The 19,286-nt window shown below is 48.1% G+C and overlaps 2 protein-coding genes across 2 annotated transcripts; one reads left to right on the top strand and one right to left on the bottom strand.

The window, feature by feature from the left end:
• Window positions 1–256: 256 nt before the first annotated feature.
• EEF1D (eukaryotic translation elongation factor 1 delta) lies at window positions 257–9,734 on the bottom strand (the record flags this gene model as incomplete). The annotated part of the gene is made up of 8 exons (XM_079533327.1): window positions 257–347; window positions 756–950; window positions 1,301–1,552; window positions 2,282–2,382; window positions 2,499–2,583; window positions 3,666–3,731; window positions 7,947–8,018; window positions 9,612–9,734. 8 exons carry the CDS (start codon window positions 9,732–9,734, stop codon window positions 309–311), a joined length of 933 nt encoding a protein of 310 aa, XP_079389453.1. The 3' UTR covers window positions 257–308.
• Window positions 9,735–16,630: 6,896 nt separating this feature from the next.
• Window positions 16,631–19,286, top strand: TIGD5 (tigger transposable element derived 5; the record flags this gene model as incomplete). The annotated part of the gene is made up of 2 exons (XM_079533380.1): window positions 16,631–16,740; window positions 17,423–19,286. The coding sequence occupies 2 exons, from the start codon at window positions 16,631–16,633 to the stop codon at window positions 19,284–19,286; spliced, it is 1,974 nt and encodes a 657-aa protein (XP_079389506.1).

Raw genomic sequence — 19,286 nt, 5'->3', positions numbered from 1 at the left:
CTGGCACTGTGACACCCCATGAAGTGTCCTCTCCTTGCCCTAGGCCAGACTAAGCACAGGCCTGGTTCCTCACAAACCAAAGGACCTGCAGAAGTGACCTGCTAAGGGTATCACAGGCAGCAACTTGGAAACACAGGTATCCTCTTGTCGAGGTCTTCCCTTTTATCAAGAGAACAAAACAGGGGAAATACCCTGACATCTTACAACATATCACTCTGGGGAAGTCACATTTAACAGAGGAAAACATCATCCAATCTGCACTCCTTGATCTTTTATTAGTTACAGTATCACAGAGGATAGGTTTGCTTCTAGATCTTGTTGAAAGCAGCAATGTCAACACTTTGCACCTGCAACACAACAAAAGCAGCGAGAAGTCACTGAGGTGTTTTCAGAAAGAAAGGATTCACACTGGGGGAATTCTTCACAGCATGCACTAGCTCTGCTCAAAATAGACTGAGCATTGCACAGGTTTGAGGCCAGCTCCCCAGCCACCCTCAGGGGACATAACAGGACACTGGTGTTAGCTATTGCATCAATCTTTGGGTAGCTCCTTCAGGTCATCCTTTTTACCCTCCCATTTCCATGGCAGTGGAGACAGAATGGGGATGGAGGCACCTCCAGCATTAACCACCAGGGTTAAAACTCATGCACTGCCACACCGGAGCTGCCCAGGTTGAGCATAACAGCAGGAGTTGCTCCAAATGGGCTGGATGAGGAGCAGAAGGACTGCAAAATGGCTCAAGAAAAATACTTACATAGTCCTCAAACTTGGTGATCTCCTCCTCCAGGATGTCTGTCCCGACTTTATCATCCTCTACTACACACTGGATTTGGAGTTTCTTAATGCCATAACCTACTGGGACCAGCTTAGATGCTCCCCACACGAGCCCATCCATTTGGACAGACCGCACACACTCCTCCATCTTCGCCATGTCAGTCTCATCATCCCACTGCAAGGGCAGGGAGAAGGAATTAAATGTTTTCCTTGAGGTCACATGAGAATGACAGAAAAAAAAAAAAAATCACAGAACCATAGGAGTTGGAGGAGACTTCCTGAGATCACCATGTGCAATTGCACTGCTTATGGATTCTTCCTCCACACCCTTCAGATATGAGGGGAATTCTTCTTACATCAACACATCTGCTTTGGAACAACACAAAGTCTGCAATATCCCACCTGCAATCTCCCACCTCACTCTGAACCCTTGCATGTTTCCAAACAGGTCAAACCTTCAACTCAGATGCACAAATGAAATGATTTGCAGCTTCACTCAGGAGCTCTCCCACTTCACCTACTCACCGGCTTCACGTCCAGAAGGATGGAAGATTTGGCAATCAGACCTGGTTTCTTGGCCTTCTTTTCTGCATACTGACGCAGTCTCTCCTCCCGCACTTTGGCAGCCTCTTGATCTTCCTCTTCATCATCGCTGCCAAAAAGGTTGATGTCATCATCATCATCATCTTCCTCTGCAGCAGCTGGCTCAGCTTTCTTTGCAGGTGAAGCAGATGGCAGCTCTACTTTCTTGGAGGGAACACCGAATGGTTCCACTTTCTTCATGAGGGTGACGTGCAGTCAAGTTTGCAGTAAGGAAAATGGGGAGAAGAGTTCACATTGCTACAGACAGTAAAGCACAGCCCACAAGGTGTGAAGAATTAGCCACCAGCCATGAACATAGGACACTGGACCAGGAGGACCTTTTGAATTTGCCCACCATAGCCATATTACAATTCACAGAGTAAAAACAGTCCAGAGATGATCCTTCTCCTAAGGGCTCAGAGGTTCAGAATATCCAGAACACGAGCAGGAGAGCAGCTGAGAACCTGGCCTTACAGAACAGCCTTGCTGGATGCTCCAATGCCATAATTTACCTAGAGACCATGCATTGCCCTGAAGACCCCTGGAGGTGAACAGCTTGTCATCTTCCACTCAGGTGGAAAACACACCCTTTTCCCAGGATGCTGCAGATCTACAGATTTACAAGCAAATTCCTACCAAAAGATTTACTGCAATTTATTTGCTCCCTCAACAAGAGGAGCAATACAGCTCCTAATTTAAGGCACTAGCAACTGAACACTTTCCTCAAGCATGAGCTTCTTTGTTTGCCTTCAGGTATATTTCCTTCTGCATAAACTGGTTTGGGAAAGATAAGGCAGTTGCCAAAACTGATGGAAAAGCTGTACCAATCTCATCCTGACTCTATCTCCATTCTCAGCACCCAGACAAACCTCAGAAGCAACCTGGCACTTTGTGACAATAAAGCAGCACTTTGCTGGGACTCACCTGGGTTGGTGGAACAGGTGAGGGTTGATGGGAGGTAGATTTTTCCAGAGCATTGAGGCGACTTTCCAGCTTGAAGATGGCCTTCTGGAGATCTGCAACAACTGCAAGAAGAGGGTGGTGTGGGGAAAAAACAGCTTGAAGACTGTGCATCAGCTCTAAAGTTAAGTCAAGCTACCCCAACCAGACTGCTTGTATGATAGAAAGTTCTTCTACTTACCATTGTGAAGGTTTTGATTTTCTACCTCCAGGTGAGAGATTCTGGAAAGAAGTTCATTTTGGTCACCAGAACTCGTGCTTGCACTCTGCAACAAGGAAAATGGAAATGAAACAAATCTGTTCACCTACTCCCAAGCTCAGTAATTCAGTGAAACAGAGTCAAACATTTGGGGAAAAAAAAATAAAAATTAACAACTAAGCTAAAGACATGGACACAAAAGCTTCAAAGAAAATAAGCTGGCTCTACATAATGAAGCATGAAACATCAACAAGTTTCATCTGGCAGCGATGAGCAAAGGATGAAGTCATTCCTTGCAGTCTCAGACCATCACTAAACAACACAGAACACGATGGAAGTTATCACACTAAGTCCCTTCTCTGGGGCAGCTGTCTCCTCTTACAGATGAGCTGAGGCACAGAGCACAGAAAAGACCTGTTAACATCACACAGCAAAGTCCCTGTGAAAGGCTGCAAAGAGATCACAGCATTTCTACGCTCCCACCTTCCCCAGTCCGGCCTTCAGTTCCTCTCAAAGCAACTTAAACTCTACTTGAACACACCCTGAGGGAGCAATTACGGCAATTCAGCTTCAAAAGCATTCAGTTTAAAAGCAAAAAGGGCTTATCTGTAACTTCAGATCATCTCAAAAAAAAAGAAAAAGAAAATACAGTCATTCATGCTTGAAGTGCCTTCTATAACTAAATACAACAGTGAAAGTTTATATTCTTCCAAGTGCACTCTGCATATAATAATGCTGTTTTCAGTCATGGCTGACAAGCAGTCACTTAAGATTTAAGAGAGAGGAATACAAGGAAATGGAAAGCAGGTGTGGGAGATGCTGAGCCCTGCGAGAGCAGGGCTCTTTTATGGGACATACAGAGCAGTGGGAGATGCTCTGACATTCCTGCTCAGAGACCTTTCCCCACCCACCCCAAAGGGACAGAGACCAGAGGTCAAAACCATCACGAAATCCATCTCTGAAGGCAATAAAGGCTTGGGGATGGAATTGCAGATCTGCAGCTCCTAAATGCTGTGCTACTAAGACCCTGTTGGGTGAGCTACAACCATATGCCAAAAGAGAAATGTTCCTCGTTGAAAAGAACCATGTCTGCACTGCAGCCTCTTCCTGCATCACACAACCAGCTCCATTCATGCTGAGAGGACTTACAGTTGAGCGGCCTGACTGCCTCTTTTGACGGGCAGGAGCTTCTTTACTACGTGGACCTGTCTTCTGCTGGAAAGGGCAAAAAGTTTGGGGGATGTTTGGTTCAACAAAGGAAACGGACAAGCATTTCACTCATGCTGGAAGAGTGCAGGAAGCAGATCCACATGCTGGCAAAGTGGTCAAACGACGAGTCAGCATCAAACCAACTCCACACCAAACAAAGCCTGCATTAAAACAGCCGCCTGGGAGCTCTGCTCTTTGTGCTACGCATCTCAGTGCCTGCAGGAAGTCACACAGCAGAGGGGCAGAGTGAAGAGCACAGCCTTTGTCACTTCCCCACCTGTGAGGTCAGGGATGCATGCAATACTGCAGCACACACGTGGCCTCCGCTAACTCTGCCCATGCACAGTGTAAGACCCTACAGGCAGAACCACAAAGCTACAAGGCCCCTAGCAGATCTCCAATTACCACTGATGACCTTATCTTAGAGAGGAGAAAGGCAACACAACACCATTCCACACCCAACAACTCAATGGTGTTGGTTTCCACCCTCGCACTGCTAGCCACAGTGGGCTCACCATATCAGATGAACTATAGATTTATGCACCAAAGGCAAACATTGAATTGCAAATGGGCTCATTATCCGACCTCTTCCTGCTTTAAATGCATCATCCACGTTGCAACTTAATGCAAGGGCCAAGGTCTAAGTTAACTCAATGAGAAGGCTGAAATCTGGCAGGAGTCACACCCATCCCCACCCCAAAAAAGCACTTTTACTCATGATCATCACACATACAGGAGCTGCCACCTGCAAGGAGAGCTGCAGCAGAACCTTCACCCCCCTGACAGCAGCCTGTTGATTCAGCACAGCAATGCAGCTTTTGGCAGTTTGAAGCTCTCATCACGTTTCTGAGACAAACACTGCAGCATTTGAGTGGGCTCTGTGCTTACCAAGAAAGGATGGAGCTGTGGCTTGCAGTAAGAGGGCTTTGAAACCAGACCATGTGACAACACTGAGCCAAGATCCCAATTCTGGAAGGTGGTCATGTCCTACTTCAAAAAGCTATGAAAATGGTCCCACAGGAATCTGTGGGCTGCCCCCTGAGTTGAGGATATCAAGGACTCTAGAACAAATTTTAAGAACCAGAGACAAGAGCAGTAATGAAGAAAAGCTGGCAGAGGTTACACTTCTTCATTATGAGCTGAAAGACAAATTTATGTCTGGACTTTAACAGCTCAGAGCTCTTTCTTTGCTAACAGACACAGATGGAAAAGCTGGCACTTTCCTCCAAGAAGGATTTGGAGGTATCAGCCTTTTCCCTTCATGTGTAAACCAGTTGCAAAGCACAGCATGAGCTTTTACCAACTGTGTTTCAGACAGGATAACACGTAGGCTCTCCAGTTTGTTCCCAAAGCACTCAGTGCTTCATACAAAAACCAAACCTATTCCTTGCATGCAGAGGTGCATGCACCTCTCTCCAGGTCAGCCTGCCTGAGCTTGGGAAATACAGGTTTGGCCATATACCAAACTGAAAAAAAAACAAACATGTTTGATAACTAGAAGATGGTTTCACCTGCATAAGGCCAGCAGGATGAATCTTAGTTGGTTTCTGAACATGACCTCAGAGCACTTATGCAATATCAAGAGGTGTGTGCAAAGCTTTGAAAGAAACCCAGGAGCTGCACAAATACAGGGGGGGTTTATAACAGAACAAAACAGGGCACAGCAGAAAGAACTTCAGAATCCAGCATCCATTCATGAAAGCCCCATGGGAGGGTTTAGGAAATAGGAGCTCAACTACCAGCATTGCTGGACTTGCTGATGATGCTGGACAAGTCATTCCTTTCCGTGCCTCCTGACCCCATCTGTAAGATCTCACCACCACCAGCTGCAGCACATGTTGAAAACATGGCCTGGGAAAGCATTAGTGATGTAGCAGACGTCAGCTGGAGTGATTGCTGAAAGCAGGGATGACCATGCAATGCAGGGTGAAAGGTATGTGCAAACAAATGTTTCTGGCATCAAAGTTCTGTGCTTTCCTTCACGAGGTACAAAAGCAGCACCCAAGCCCTTCCACAGCACTCCATCGCACACTGCAGAACTGAATTTCAGGCTTGCTCTATGGGATGCCCTGTCCAGGATTAAAAAAATAACCCTTCAGAAACAAAAGCTGATGGTTCTGGCTCATTTCTCAAATGCTCAGTCCTTCTAACCCTACACGTGGAAGCAGGAGACTCAAATGTGCCTTACTGCTGTACGTCCCAGGGCCAGGGTATGGCCATGGGTTGAAAAACTGAAGAAAGAAGCTCTGTGGGATGGTCAAAACAAGAGACAATCTGTAAAATGAGATCAAGGAGGAGACCACTGGCCATGTGCTTGGCTTTCCCAATAAACTGCATATTCTGGGAGCAGATTGGGGCACAGAGTGCTTTCCCTAATGCGCATATGTAGAACAGTGCTTTTCCTTCAAGCCTGGAAAATTCAAGCCTGCTTTTTGCAACAACCCAGATTCCAATTTTGAGATGCCGTGGCTCAAGCCTGGCCTTAAATCCTCAAAGTCTTCTTTGCAGGAAACAAAAAACAGAACAGTTTTTGATATTCAACACTGAACTCCTGTTGGTGTTTAAAGTACTTTATATTCACAGCACTGTTCTGGCTTTGGTCTGGTGCTTTGCCAGTTCTCCTAGCCTTCCTTATGACAGGACTTGGCTAACCCAAGCTGACACACTTCTCACTAAGCAGGAGGCAAAGGCCAGGACAAGAAGCTCCTCAGGCTGTGCCCAGTCTCTGGCAAACCACAGTCCATTCTGTGAGATGAGAACACACCTGCAGGGCAAACCCAGCAGCACTGCCATTTGATTTCTATTTAGGTTTCCTGGCTCCACTCACCACATCCAGGCTCTGGCTCCTGCAGGCTGCAGGTTTTGGAGGAAACTGATGTTAGATCTTGCTGGATTTGAGAAGGTCTTAAAACACTTTATTTGCAACAAGCTTTCCAGCCTTGGTGGAGATGGAATGGGGGTTCACTCCCCCACCTATCTGCCTCACTGAAGTCCAAGCTAGAAGGCTTAGACAGGGGCTGATAATTTCTACCAACCACCCCAGTATTATTTTCCCTGCTTCCCTGAGCTGTTAGTTGAAATACTGATGCTCAAGTCAGAAATTAGCATTAAAATGCCTCTAAGCATTTCCTTCCTCTTTCATAAGACCTCCCAACTTCCCAGTGATTCCAATGCTGTGCTCAGAACCATCAAATCCAACCACAGCAAAGCTCACCCTTTCCCAGCAGCCTTGCTGTCAATACACCCCACTGCTCCTGCATCCAAGTTTCCACGTAGCACTTGGATCACTCACACAAGCAGTTGCAGAAGCTGCTTTTGTAATGTCAGCTTCCACAGGAACAGTAGGATCACCATGGGAAAAGCAATTAGCCTAACTCCTTTGTATTCACCCCAAATACACAGCTTCTTACTGCTTGTGTTAAGGAGGAACACAAAATATTCCCCTGGGAAAGTACTCAATCCCCTCTTAGATGTAGAAATAACTCCCAAGAGGGAGTTATGAGGCCAAATCAATACAGATAAAGGATGGTTATCCTCGGATGGAAGACATGCTCAAGTATGCAGAGGTCAGAAATTATATTCTACCTTTCCTGACTTCTTCTCTTCGCCCATAAAACCAAATCACTTTTCAATTTAAACTACCAGCTTCTTGCTGAAAGCACTGATTACAACAGTGCTGCCTGTTACGTCCTATCAGCACAAAAAAACACCTCCAGAAATGCATTATTCTGAACATTTATGGGATGGTCCAGCTTGAATTCCCAAGATGCAGCAGATGGAAGACACCATTTTTTTGCACATACCCTAAACTGAAAGCAAAACAGGAAAGAGAAGGTGGCAGCTCAGTGTACCCCGAGGGACCGATCCTGCTGGAAGCTCAGTGCTTTGCTGCCCAGCAAGGCTGTTTTAGCAGTGAATTGTTAAGTGTTGTGGGAGCAAACTCGAAAAACCCATCAGGAGAAAAAGTAAAGAAATGCAGCTGAATAATTTTTTGTTTAATCCCAAATGCAGTTAGTTAAGGTCACTTAAAGGCTGGTAGCAACGGTGCTCCTGGTAAGATTGTGCCATGCTGGTGATACACAGCGCTGCACACCTTACGCGTCTCCTCTGACTTAAAACTAAGAAGCCACACCATCTATGAAGTGTTCACAGCAGAGTTCTGCACCACAGCTAAAAAAAAATGGTTGCAGGTAGCCAGCTGGTGAGAGCTCGGGTACTCACTCCGGCCAGCGATTTCTGGATATTCTCCCTGGCTCTGGCAATGTCGCGGAGGATCGTGCTGGCTCCGTTCTCCTGCAAACAGTGCAGAAAGAACCAAGATTTTCTTTTAAAAAGAAAATAGGAAACATGGGGAAATTGGTCAGGGAGGTTTAAGAACAACAACAACAAAAAAAAAAAGGTAAGTATAGGGGAGGGTTCCTTCTAATGATTCCGAATGCGTTACTGAACTAGCTGCAAGGATTGGTTCTTAATCAGGCAGCACACATCAGACACCGGTCACAACAGACCACGTGTTCAGAGATCACCCAGTGAAGGGCTTTCCAATTTCTGTTCTTACCCTGCACAGTTTGCAGGCAGAGGGCTGAGTCACCTCTCTGCTCCTAAGAGATCTACCATTAGGCAGCCCTTTTTCTTCTTTAATATTACCTGTCACTTCTTGCCTGAATGCAATGGCAACTCCACCTAAAGCCTTGTATCCAGCAAGGTAAATCCCAGGGTACAGCCACACACAGTAGCTTGTTCCCCTTATTTTCCTGCTGACTTGATGGGGAAGATTTCCCCTCCTATGAGGGGAATAGATCATTTTCCATGATCCACTGACTCCTCATCTAGACTGTAACCCCACGAGCAAGATCTGTGACATGAAACTGCCCACAAGCCTCTGTTATACAGCTCAGACATGCACCAGCCTGAATTCAGGTGGATAACCACTTGGAGGCTGCAGACAGGTTTAAACGACCACTGATCTTTATCCTTAGCACAGAAGTGGATGCAAGAACACTACACCATCTCCATCAGAGCCTTCACATCATCTCTCGGAGCCAAAACCTCCTTACATGGCACAAAATAAACTGTTCTCTTCCCCTTTTCTGCTCCACCCAAAGATCTCTTGAATTTTTGTGCAAGTATCCCCAATGCTGTGCCACCACTATCCTAGCACAGGCAGCAGGAACAGAGAGAGCATGCCTACAAGTTACTACTGAAGCAAGAAGCTTCCCCTAGAACCCCTGCAGGACAGCCACGTGAATCACTAAGCAGCTTTCCACATCACCAACTAAGTGCATAAGCAGTTATCAGCTTTTTCACATTGCAAGAAGAGGTTATAGTAGCTCTGTGCTTTAAATGGCAATAGTTTGGGACTAAGAATTGTGTGAACTGTTTTTGTTCAGGTGTGTGCTGCAGCAGCACCACACTCCCATTCCACCTGCTCCCCCCACCTCAGCGCTGTGATGCAGTTTTCCTGTGTCATAGGATGCAGTATTGCAAGGGGTACAAAGAGAGGAACGTATTGCCTCGTTAATTTGGAGACATGGCACCTTCACAGAATCATAAAGGTTGGCAAAGACCTCTGAGATCATTTAATCCAACCTTTCTTTAAACATCAAGCATCATATATATCCAATATAAGCCTCGCCAAGACAAGCTTAGTAGCTCCAAAACCACAGCAAAACAGCACCTTCACAAGGGCACCTCATCTCCCAGCACACTGCCTGTGCTGGACAAGTTCTGGTGCACAAACAACAGACAAAGACAAGGTGGGGTGGGCTTAGCGAGCCTCTCACACTTGGAAAAAAAGCAACAGTGAGTGGAAACAATGCAGAACACATCCAGGTGGACACAGTGTCCTTCTGCATTAAGGCTCCAGCACATCTGAGAGCACATTACCTGCTGGTGTGAAGAGCTGCCGGCTGGCCCGTTCACCTGCTGCTCGTAGTACCTTCTCTCAGCATCATCATACTTAAACTTCTCAAACCAGATCTTCTCATCCAAAAGGAAGTCAACTGCCATTTTTCTGCAGAGGGAGGAGAGGAAAAAAAACCAAACAAGTGAGTTTCTAGGAGCGTTTCAGGTGAGAATCTGGCAATGGGGTTGTGAGAGCAGTGCTGTCTACCCCATAGGGCTGTGAATGTAGCTTTCTGCTGAGCAGATCCCCCTCTGGTGGGAAGCCTTAAGTAAACAGGATCCTATTAGGAAAGCAGGGTAGGCTAATCAGCCACCCAAGGGCACTGGGAGGGCACAATAAATCAGCTGATCTGTACCACCTTCCAGCAAAGAGCCTCCCAAGGAGGATTTTCTAGATCATGTTCAACACACAATGAAATCCACCACTAAGAAAGATGCCCTTTGCATGAGACAGATGGAGAATAATGCTCTTAAAGCTGAAAGCGGAGACAGCAGAATCAAGCCACAACTCTGTCAGGCATCTCCTGATCTTACAGGTCACGAATTTCAACAAATTTCAGTTTTCCTTTAACAAAGCTCTGAACTGATGGCTGCCTTAGTATACGCCTCATCCGGCCACTTCACTGCATGCAGAAACCCAGATGCTGCAAGGACAAAGCATCACAACAAAAATCACACCACGACCAGCTTCTACCAACTCAATACTGAGAAAGCAACTCACCCCCGAACCCAACGCATGCCCCAACCCAACACACCCCTTCCTCACCGGCTCTCCAACAAACATTTCCAATTAAGCCAACAGCATTTTGGAAAACATTCATCCTCCTCACCCACCCATTCCAAAGACACCAGTATGGGTTAACCTGCATTGAAACCATTCCCATACTCAATGCTGCCAGCCCCTTGCTCAGGATGTGAACTAACTAGTTCTGGCCAACTAAAATTGTCCCATACAGAACAGATGCGCTCTGAAGCTTGTCTATAAACACCAATCCATACCAGCTGATGTAATTTTCATCTGACAACTTTTCCAACAAATACTAGCTCTGGAATCTCCTTTTTTTCCCCCCAGATGCATCAGTCTCTACCTTAGCACTGCCAAATGATGTTAAAGCAGCAGACTTCAGCCAAGCCCTGTGTCATTACAGCAAACTTTGGGGTTCAGGCAGTCACATGGAAAAGCACAGATTAAATAGAGAGCACAGCATCGTACTGCATCTTATCCAAGACTTAAAAAGGACGCTTCTATAAATCAATTCAAAGACAGAAAATGCTGATCTACAATTTACAACAACAGAGTTCATCTATAATGAGAAGCTCTTCCTGACCAACCACACCTGGACACCACGTAAGCTGGAATCCAGCTAGCTTGCAAACCAAATGGTTTAATAAATCACTAAAGCAACTTATTCCCCTCTCTGAAGGGGTTTCCCTACTCCCCATCCCACAAACAACCCAAGAGCAGCCTCTCCCTACAGCACAACACACGCTCAGTCCCGTGGACACCAAAGGATGCTCATCTTCTACACACCCAAACTCCTCCAGCTCAATCCTGACTCAACTTTGCATGTGTGTTACCCCCAGAATAAACTTCTCCTACTTCTTTTCTGGTGCAGGTATACTCGGAGCCTCAGCATCTGGCTGGGATTTCACCACTGTGGGTTGCGGCATCCCCGTGCTCTCTTTTGCTCCTGACATTTTCAGAGCTTCAGCCGCGTAGTAGCGCGACTCGGCGCTGTCGTACATCATCTTCTGGAGCCACACACGCTCACTGTCCTCATGCAGGAAAAAGGAGGTGGGTGGAGGCTGCTGAGAGCTGCTGATGAGCTCCACGTGTTCAGCACCTGCTTGCTTCCCAACCTCCTGCTGGTTCTCTGCAGCTTGGGGGGAGCCTGGAGGGTGATGATCGAACATGTTCTCATAGAAGCTTTTCTCAGCGCCGTCGTAGAGAGGTTTCTCCAACCACACCTCTGACACGAGAGCTTGCAAGCTGGAAGCCTGAGGTTTACCATTGACTGTGGGCTCTGCGGAGCGAGGCGAGCTGCTAACGAGGGGAGCAGAATTAACAACATCAGGAGCTAAGCTGGGCGTAGCAGGCGTAGGCAGTGCTGTCACATAGCCTTCATCCGGCGTCCCCAGCCCGACCTTCCCACCATCTGAGCACACAGAGGGGATGGCGAGGATGTTTGGAGGAACAAAGAACTGAGACCTTTTAAGGAACGCCTTCTCAGCCTTGTCAAAGTCAGACTTGTTGACCCAGACGCCCTGAACGACATGGTGGCACGCGCTCAGGTTGCCGTGGGAGCAGGACAGGGCTGCTGGAAGCATCCATGGCTCGGGAGCATCTTGGACAGCTTCTGATTCAGGCAGCTCAGTCTCTGCTGCCTCCTGGTATTGACAATCCACTAATCTTTGCCTATACAAGCTCTCAGCATGATCATACAAAGGTTTGTCAAACCACACACTGTCAGCTAATAAACCACTCAAAACAGAGTCTACCTGGGAGACCATGTTTTTGGGTTTGGGGGAACGTTTCCTCTTCCTTTGTTTCTTGCCATTTTTGCCTTTCTTCAGGTCTCCCTTGAGTTCACCTTCAATGGAATCATCATTGCAGACCCCATTGACAGCCTCCAGCTCCACGCACTCCTCTGGGACCACGGTGGCCAACATGGCTTCTCTTTCATAATGCAGTCTCTCCGCTTCATCGTATTTGTGCTTGTCTACCCACACCTTTTCTATGGGGCAGAGAGGCTTCCTGGTCCTCATCTTCCAAAGAGTGGCAGCATTAAAAGATAAGCACAACAATGTAGTTGCAGCAAGACTCAATCAAGCAAGGGCATGCATTAGATTTTAGTACTTTTAATTTCTACAAGTACCAAAAACCATTATTATTCACCTTAAAGAGACTAAGCATTTAGTTAAATTCCTTTTAATTACAAATTGTACCTCAAGTAAGCCAAACTTCCTTCATTTTTCCATGATAGTAGCTTAGCCCTCAATTATCCATCAGGTATGATCTGATTTGGGAAGATATGCTTAAAAAAAGAAGGATGCTCTAATTCTCAAGTATCCTTAGAGGTCATTGCTTACACTCATTTGTGTTCTGCTCCTGAAAAGCCAGGAGAGGGAGCTGATAGCACAATTTTGGTTCAAAACCCCCAAGGACCAGCAATGAAAAGCAACTGAGAGCTGGAGATTGTGAATTAAGCTTATCCAAAAAAAATCTACTAAAGCAAAGCTGTTTTCTTCCCCAACATAATTTACTAGGGGAAAAAATAAGCTGTTTAAAACAGCAAAGCACTGCAGTGTTCTACTTAAATCTCCCTTAAAACAACCTTTACATGAGCTCCAATTAGCCAGAACTTGCAGCTAAAGCATGAAGGCAAAACGTTTGGGTTTTTTTCCTATTGTTCAGATCAATAAGGACTCCTAAACAGAACATCAGGGTTCTGCATTTGTCTGTCCTGCTGTCTGGCTACACATTCATTCAAGTCATCCCAGGGAAAAACAAAAAAAAACACAAACAAGTGAATAAAGCCTTCAAGATCCTTTACTGGGAACACCTCAATCACCCAAAGCAGGTGTTACCATAGTCTAAAGCCATACATTCCCAAGAGAAATCTGAAAGTTGTGCAATAATCTGTCTAGAAATCCACCAGCAAAACTACAGACCAGTGCCTTCGTGCCCCATTTCCCACAAGTGCCAAACCATAGGACAGCTGCAGAGTACTTACTGTTTTAGTTCCTGCGACAGCAATAAGGAAAAATATAAAGTTTAAGAGACGTGGCCACATTTAAGAGATTCAGCAAGGACACAGCCAACAGCTCATTAACTCCCCCCTTCAAATTGCACAGCACAGATCATTAAACTTATGGCTGATTAACTCTCCAGAGCCGTGCACCCTTCCCAGGATATCCACTCGGTTATCTTTAATATTAAAGGACAAAAACCACAGTGATGTTGACAAATAAGAACAGGGAAAGCATCATTTCTGCTCTGCATTCACCAGTCCTTCCAGCAAAAAGGTAAATACAAAGGCTTTGACTACGTAACAGTGGTTTTAACTACACAAACCACCACATCTGCTGGTGCAGATCTCTGCTTCAGACCTTTAATTCCAGATCAGAGCCCCTCCAGCTCTCCCAACACGCATTATTCTTCAGTTCTGCACAACCTACCAGGTGTTCTACAAAGCTAATGATATTCTCCATACTTATCAGTGCCAAGTAATTGAATGCTCTCAAGTAACTCAGCCCAATGCTTAGCTGTCCCATAAGCTTACAAAAAAAATATATCTATAAGACAACCTCTAATTTTTATCTGCTGCTTCAGTGCCTTGGTTCTGGTATTTGTCATCACAATTCCTGGGTATTTTAAGCCAGAATAAATCCATGCAGTGCTTCCATTGCTGCAGGTCAATGCCTAAAGTTACTGCTGTTCTGTAAATCCAACGTAAGCTTTGGACTTCAGCTATTTGGCTGCATTATCCCCTGAAATCTAGCTACTTTTTAAGAAGCCCATAAAACCAAAGCACACCACACAATATCCTAGGCTTGCTGCCAAAAGAAAGTTAATTCCATTCTGTTCAGTGGTTGACAGAATCCATTCCCTTCTCCTCTGTCCAGGAAAACACTACATTTCTCTTAACTTGAGAGCCTGTAAAATAAATATATCCATCTCCTTCCCCAGAGTCAGCTTATAAAGATGTTAACAGCAGCTTCCCAGCTACAACTTGCATTAGATCTTGCACAATTTCCTGCACTGGAGCTGGAATGCCATTTAAATCTCACCTAATGTGCCAGGCTGAACACAGCTCTCCCAGAAATTAAGCCACACCGAGCTGTTAAAGTGTTTCCCACAGTCTTGAAAAGTCACTTTAAACGAGCACAAGCAACAAATCTCACCCAACTCTGATTTCTGGAGGGGAGTGACAGCTGCTTTCTGCAAGTCATAAGCAAGGGAGTAAGATTACAAACAGTTCAGCTCCCTGGCAAACAGAGATGGCATTAAAAATAAGTGTCAGGTGGCAGCAGGAGGACAGGGACACAGAGCAGCTTGCTGTAAAACACCTCTGTGCTCCCCAGGGACAAAGAGATGTAGAAGAAACACCAAGGACTACACAGGAACACGATTTCCGCAGGCTAAGGAAAAGAAACTGTCTAGTATTGATGTTTTGTTGGTTTAATTCCCTGAATCGACTCTGTCCTGCATGAGAAGAGCAGCACAAAGCAGCAGGAGAGGAACCACATCCATCAGGTCACTGTGCTACATCAAGTAGCTCCACACCAACCTTTATCCAGGGAAACAACAGTGGCACCCAACCTCTACTACCTAAAACTCTTTGCTCTCAGCCACAACACTGCTGACTACCAATGAAAACACAACAGAGACCACAGGAAATCAGCAGCAGGGAGTGACAGAAATGGTCACCTTCACACAGAACAGCAAACTGAAAGCAAGCAAGGAAGAATAGGAAAAAAAAAGCGTACCTGCAAGGTCAGAGAGAAAGAGGGCACACCTGAAAAAGGAGAAAAAAGAATTACAGCCATACAGCCAAGCAAAGGCACTTTCTCCTCCATACAAGACATCATTAGAGTTGATTCGAAAACATCAGTGATTTAGATGCGAAAGAACCAGTTTCCATGGGTTTTAGTGGGGCAGAAGGAGTGACACACAGCAGCAGCCTCAGCAGCTTGAGTTATCTCTGCAATGCTCTGCAAGCCCCAAGAGAGGATGTCAGCAGCTTCAGCCCTGTCTTGCTGCCAAAAACAGAGCTCTGGAATGGGTACTTCCTGAGTCAGCTATCAGAGAAAGAAAAGGAAAAGCAGCAATACAGGCATTAAGAATATTAGAGGGGTTGGGAAAAGCAGCATGGGGAGAGAGTAAAGCAAGGATGAGCTGATGCCAGGTGCTGGAATGGGTGAAGGGACACACAGGCAGAGCCCAAACACAGCAGAACTGAATGCAGAGCATGACCCATGCCAAGCGTTGCCCATTAATGGAGAGAGGATGATGTAGGAATTCAACGCTGCACGATTCCCAGCTCCAAACCAAGAATGGGTAAGGGGAAAGCCCTGCATGGTGTTGGGAGATAAGCCTCAGGCAAATGGGGTGCTCTTACACCCATCTTCCTACAACCTGAGACCCCACAGTCTCCCATTCCTTAAACCTGAGATAAGAGACAACAACAAGCAACAGAGGTTTCCCCACGTCCTTTTGGGAAAGGTGATCGGGGTCTTAGAAATAACCAAGGACATCATAAATGACATAGAGCCTCCCCACATCCTCTTTTTTTTGGGTGGGAATGTAGGAATATAAGTGATCTAAAACCCCCCACAGCTCCCTTTTTGGGGGGATGGGAGGGCATAAATGACCTAAACTCCGCTCCTACCCTCGTTTCTGGGGGGGACATGGGGTATAAATGACCTAAATTCCCTTCCTATCCTCCTTTTTGGAAGGATACGGGGTTATAAATGACTTAAAGCCCCTTTCCATCCCCCTTTTTTGGGGGGATACAGTGACCAAAAGCCTCCTCCTAACCTCCTTTTTTGGGGGATAAGGGGTATAACTGACCAAAAGCCCCTTCCTACTCTCTTTTTTGGGGGGGATATGAAGGTATAAATGACAAAAGCCCCCTCCTATCCTCTTTTTTGGGGGTGCATAGGAGTATGAGTGTCTTCCCTACCCCCAATCCCTCTTTCCCCCGAAGCCCCAATGAGATGGGAGCCCGAAATCCCCTTTCCTTAAACCTGGGACAAGGAGAGGGGCCCTAAAAGATAACACAGCCTCACGTTCGGCGAACATAACGTTGTGAATGACCTAAAGGCACTCCTCCATAAGAAGAAAAGCGCCCTCACAGATTTTGGGAGGGCAAGCGTTACTCCTTATGCCTTCCAGCCCCTAAAGAACAAGCGGGGAGACCGTCCCAGCCCCTAACCCCACACCTCTCATCCGTCTGAGGGGACGAGGAACGAAGGGACCACAGGGAGAGCCCTCAACGATGAAGAGGAAGCCGAACGGGGATCACTCACCGGCAGCGCTGAGGCCCAGCACCGCCCCGCTCGGCCTCCGCGGGGCAAAAGGAGAGCAGCGTTTCGCGCGCGGGGCATTGTGGGAGCAGAGCGGACCACTCGAGGCGGCAGCGCGGGTGGGGGGTGGATAAAAAAAATAACGCGTACTTTTCGACGTTGAAAAGCAGTGAGAGAGAATCACACCTTCTTCGATAGATTTAAGAATCCGCGTAAAGAGCGCGGGGTGGGAGAAGAGAGAAGGAAGAGGTGGAAAAAGGAAGGGTGAAAAAGGAGATTTCTCCCCCTCGCGCGCATAGTGGTACATTCCAAACGCATCGGGAGCGTAGAGGGAGAGTCCAACTTCGCGGGAGGGCGGGGGGAGAGCGGAGCGGTCTAAAGACGGGGAGAGGGGTGCGCGCATGCGCTGTACGTGTCGCCCCGCCCTTCCCTGCCGCCTCCGGGGGTCGGAGCGGAGACAAAGGGCGGCTCCGCCCCGCCCCGCCCCGCCCCGCTTATAACGCGCACCGCTAAAAAAAAAACCCACCCCCAAATAACAAAATAATAGTAATACCCGCACCGCATGGCTGCTCCATGGCTGGGGAGGAAGAGGAGGTGGGTGGGGGAGCGGCTGGCATGGCGGGAGGGCGGCAGGGTGGTGGTGGTGGCAGTGGTGGTGGTGGTGGCAGTGGTGGTGGTGGTGGTGGTGGCGGCGGCGGCGGCGGTGGCGGTGGCGGTGGCGGTGGCAGCGGCAGCTCCAATGGTGGTGGCACTTCCAATGGCAGAGGCACCTCCAATAGTGGTGGCACCGCCAATGGTAGCGGTGGCGGCTCCTCCAATGGCAATGGCACCTCCAATGGTAGCAGTGGTGGCTCCTCCAATGGCAATGGCACCTTCAATGCTGGTGGCATTTCCGATGGTGGTGGCACCTCCAATGGCAGTAGTGGCGGTGGCTGCTCCTCCAGTGGTGGTGGCATCTCCAATGGTGGCGGTGTTGGCGTGTCAATGAAGATGGCATTCCGCCGAGCATACTCCATCAAGGACAAGCTGCACGCCATCGAGCGGGTAAAGAAAGGAGAACGGCAAGCTTCGGTGTGCCGTGCTTTTGGGGTGCCAGGGGGAACCCTACGGGGTTGGCTGAAGGATGAAGCCAAGCTGCGTTGGTTCCTAGAGCAGTTGGGTGGAGAGGTGGGCACCCAACGCAAGAAGATGCGGTTGGCCAACGAAGAGGAGATAGACCGTGCTGTATATGCGTGGTTTCTTGCACTCCGGCAGCATGGTGTGCCACTTTCTGGGCCTCTCATCCAAGCACAGGCAGAAGCCTTTGCCCGTCAGATCTACGGCCCTGAGTGTACCTTCAAGGCAAGTCATGGTTGGTTCTGGCGTTGGCAGAAGCGTCACGGCATCTCCAGTCAACGTATCTACGGTGAAGGAGTTCTACATGCTGAACCTGAACGCGCTTCCATTGCCCATCCCAACCTTCCACCAGCACCGGGTTCCGACACTGGAGGTTATGGTGATGAACAGATCTACAACGCCAACATCACTGGGCTCTACTGGAAGCTGCTCCCTGGGCGAACGGCTCCTCGCCAACGCGTCACTGTGCTCTTGGCTGCCAACTTGACTGGTACCCATAAACTGAAGCCGTTGGTGGTTGGAGGTCTTCGTGATCCCCCCAGCCTCTGTTATCACAACCAGGAGAAATTCCCTGCTGGGTATCGCTACAGCCCCGAAGCCAGGTTGGGGCCGGCCCTTCTCCGGGTTTGGTTTTTTGAGGATTTTGTGCCATGTGTCAAACGCTACCTACGTCGGAGCTGCCTCCAGCAGAAGGCTGTGCTGCTTCTCACGTCCCCACCATCATCTGCGGGTCGTCATGAGGATCTCCCCCAGCTTCAGACCCCTGATGGCTCCATCCGTGCTCTTTTCCTCTCCAAAAGCCCAACTGGGAGCAGTTCCACTGGAGGAGGCAGCCGAATCCCAGCCCCATTGGAACAAGGGGTGGTGTTGGCCTTCAAGCAGCTCTACAAGCGGGAACTGCTGCGCTTGGCCATCAGCGCTGGTGGCCCTGTGGATTTTGCACGTTCCTTCCTCCTCAAGGACATGCTCTACTTGGCTGGCCTCTCTTGGGACCTCATCCCTCCCAATGCCATTGAGAAATGTTGGTTGTTGGGACTGCGTGCGGCCTTTGAGCCCCAGCCTGGGGAAGAAGAGCGAGGAGGAAGAGGAGGAGATTGCACAACCGGAGAGGAAGGCAATGGAGATGGCAGAGTTTTCAGTGATTTGACCCAGCTGGCTGCATTGGCCTACAAACGTTTGGCTCCTGAGGAGGTGGCCAACTGGCTGCACTTGGATGATATGGCCCCAGGGACAGGGGAGGATGATGAGGATGAGGATGAGGTTGCCATGGAGGAAGACCCGGGAGGATGCAAGGAGGAAGAGGAAAGAGCTGGTAGAGGGAGTAATGGGGCTGGAGGAGAGGGATCCTCTTTGATGCCCACGGCCCACGAAGCCATCAGAGGTCTGGAGACAGCCTTGCGTTGGTTGGAGGGCCAGGATCCCCGGAGAGTGGGACCACTGAAACTGGTGCAGCTCCGCTCCCTCATCAGCATGGCCCAGAGGCTGCACCATGGCAGCAGCCCCGATCCTTAG

The sequence above is a fragment of the Tetrao urogallus genome (assembly GCF_951394365.1).
Source record: "Tetrao urogallus genome assembly, chromosome: 3".
Lineage (NCBI taxonomy): Eukaryota > Metazoa > Chordata > Aves > Galliformes > Phasianidae > Tetrao > Tetrao urogallus.
This window is presented reverse-complemented; position numbering and strand designations above follow the sequence as displayed.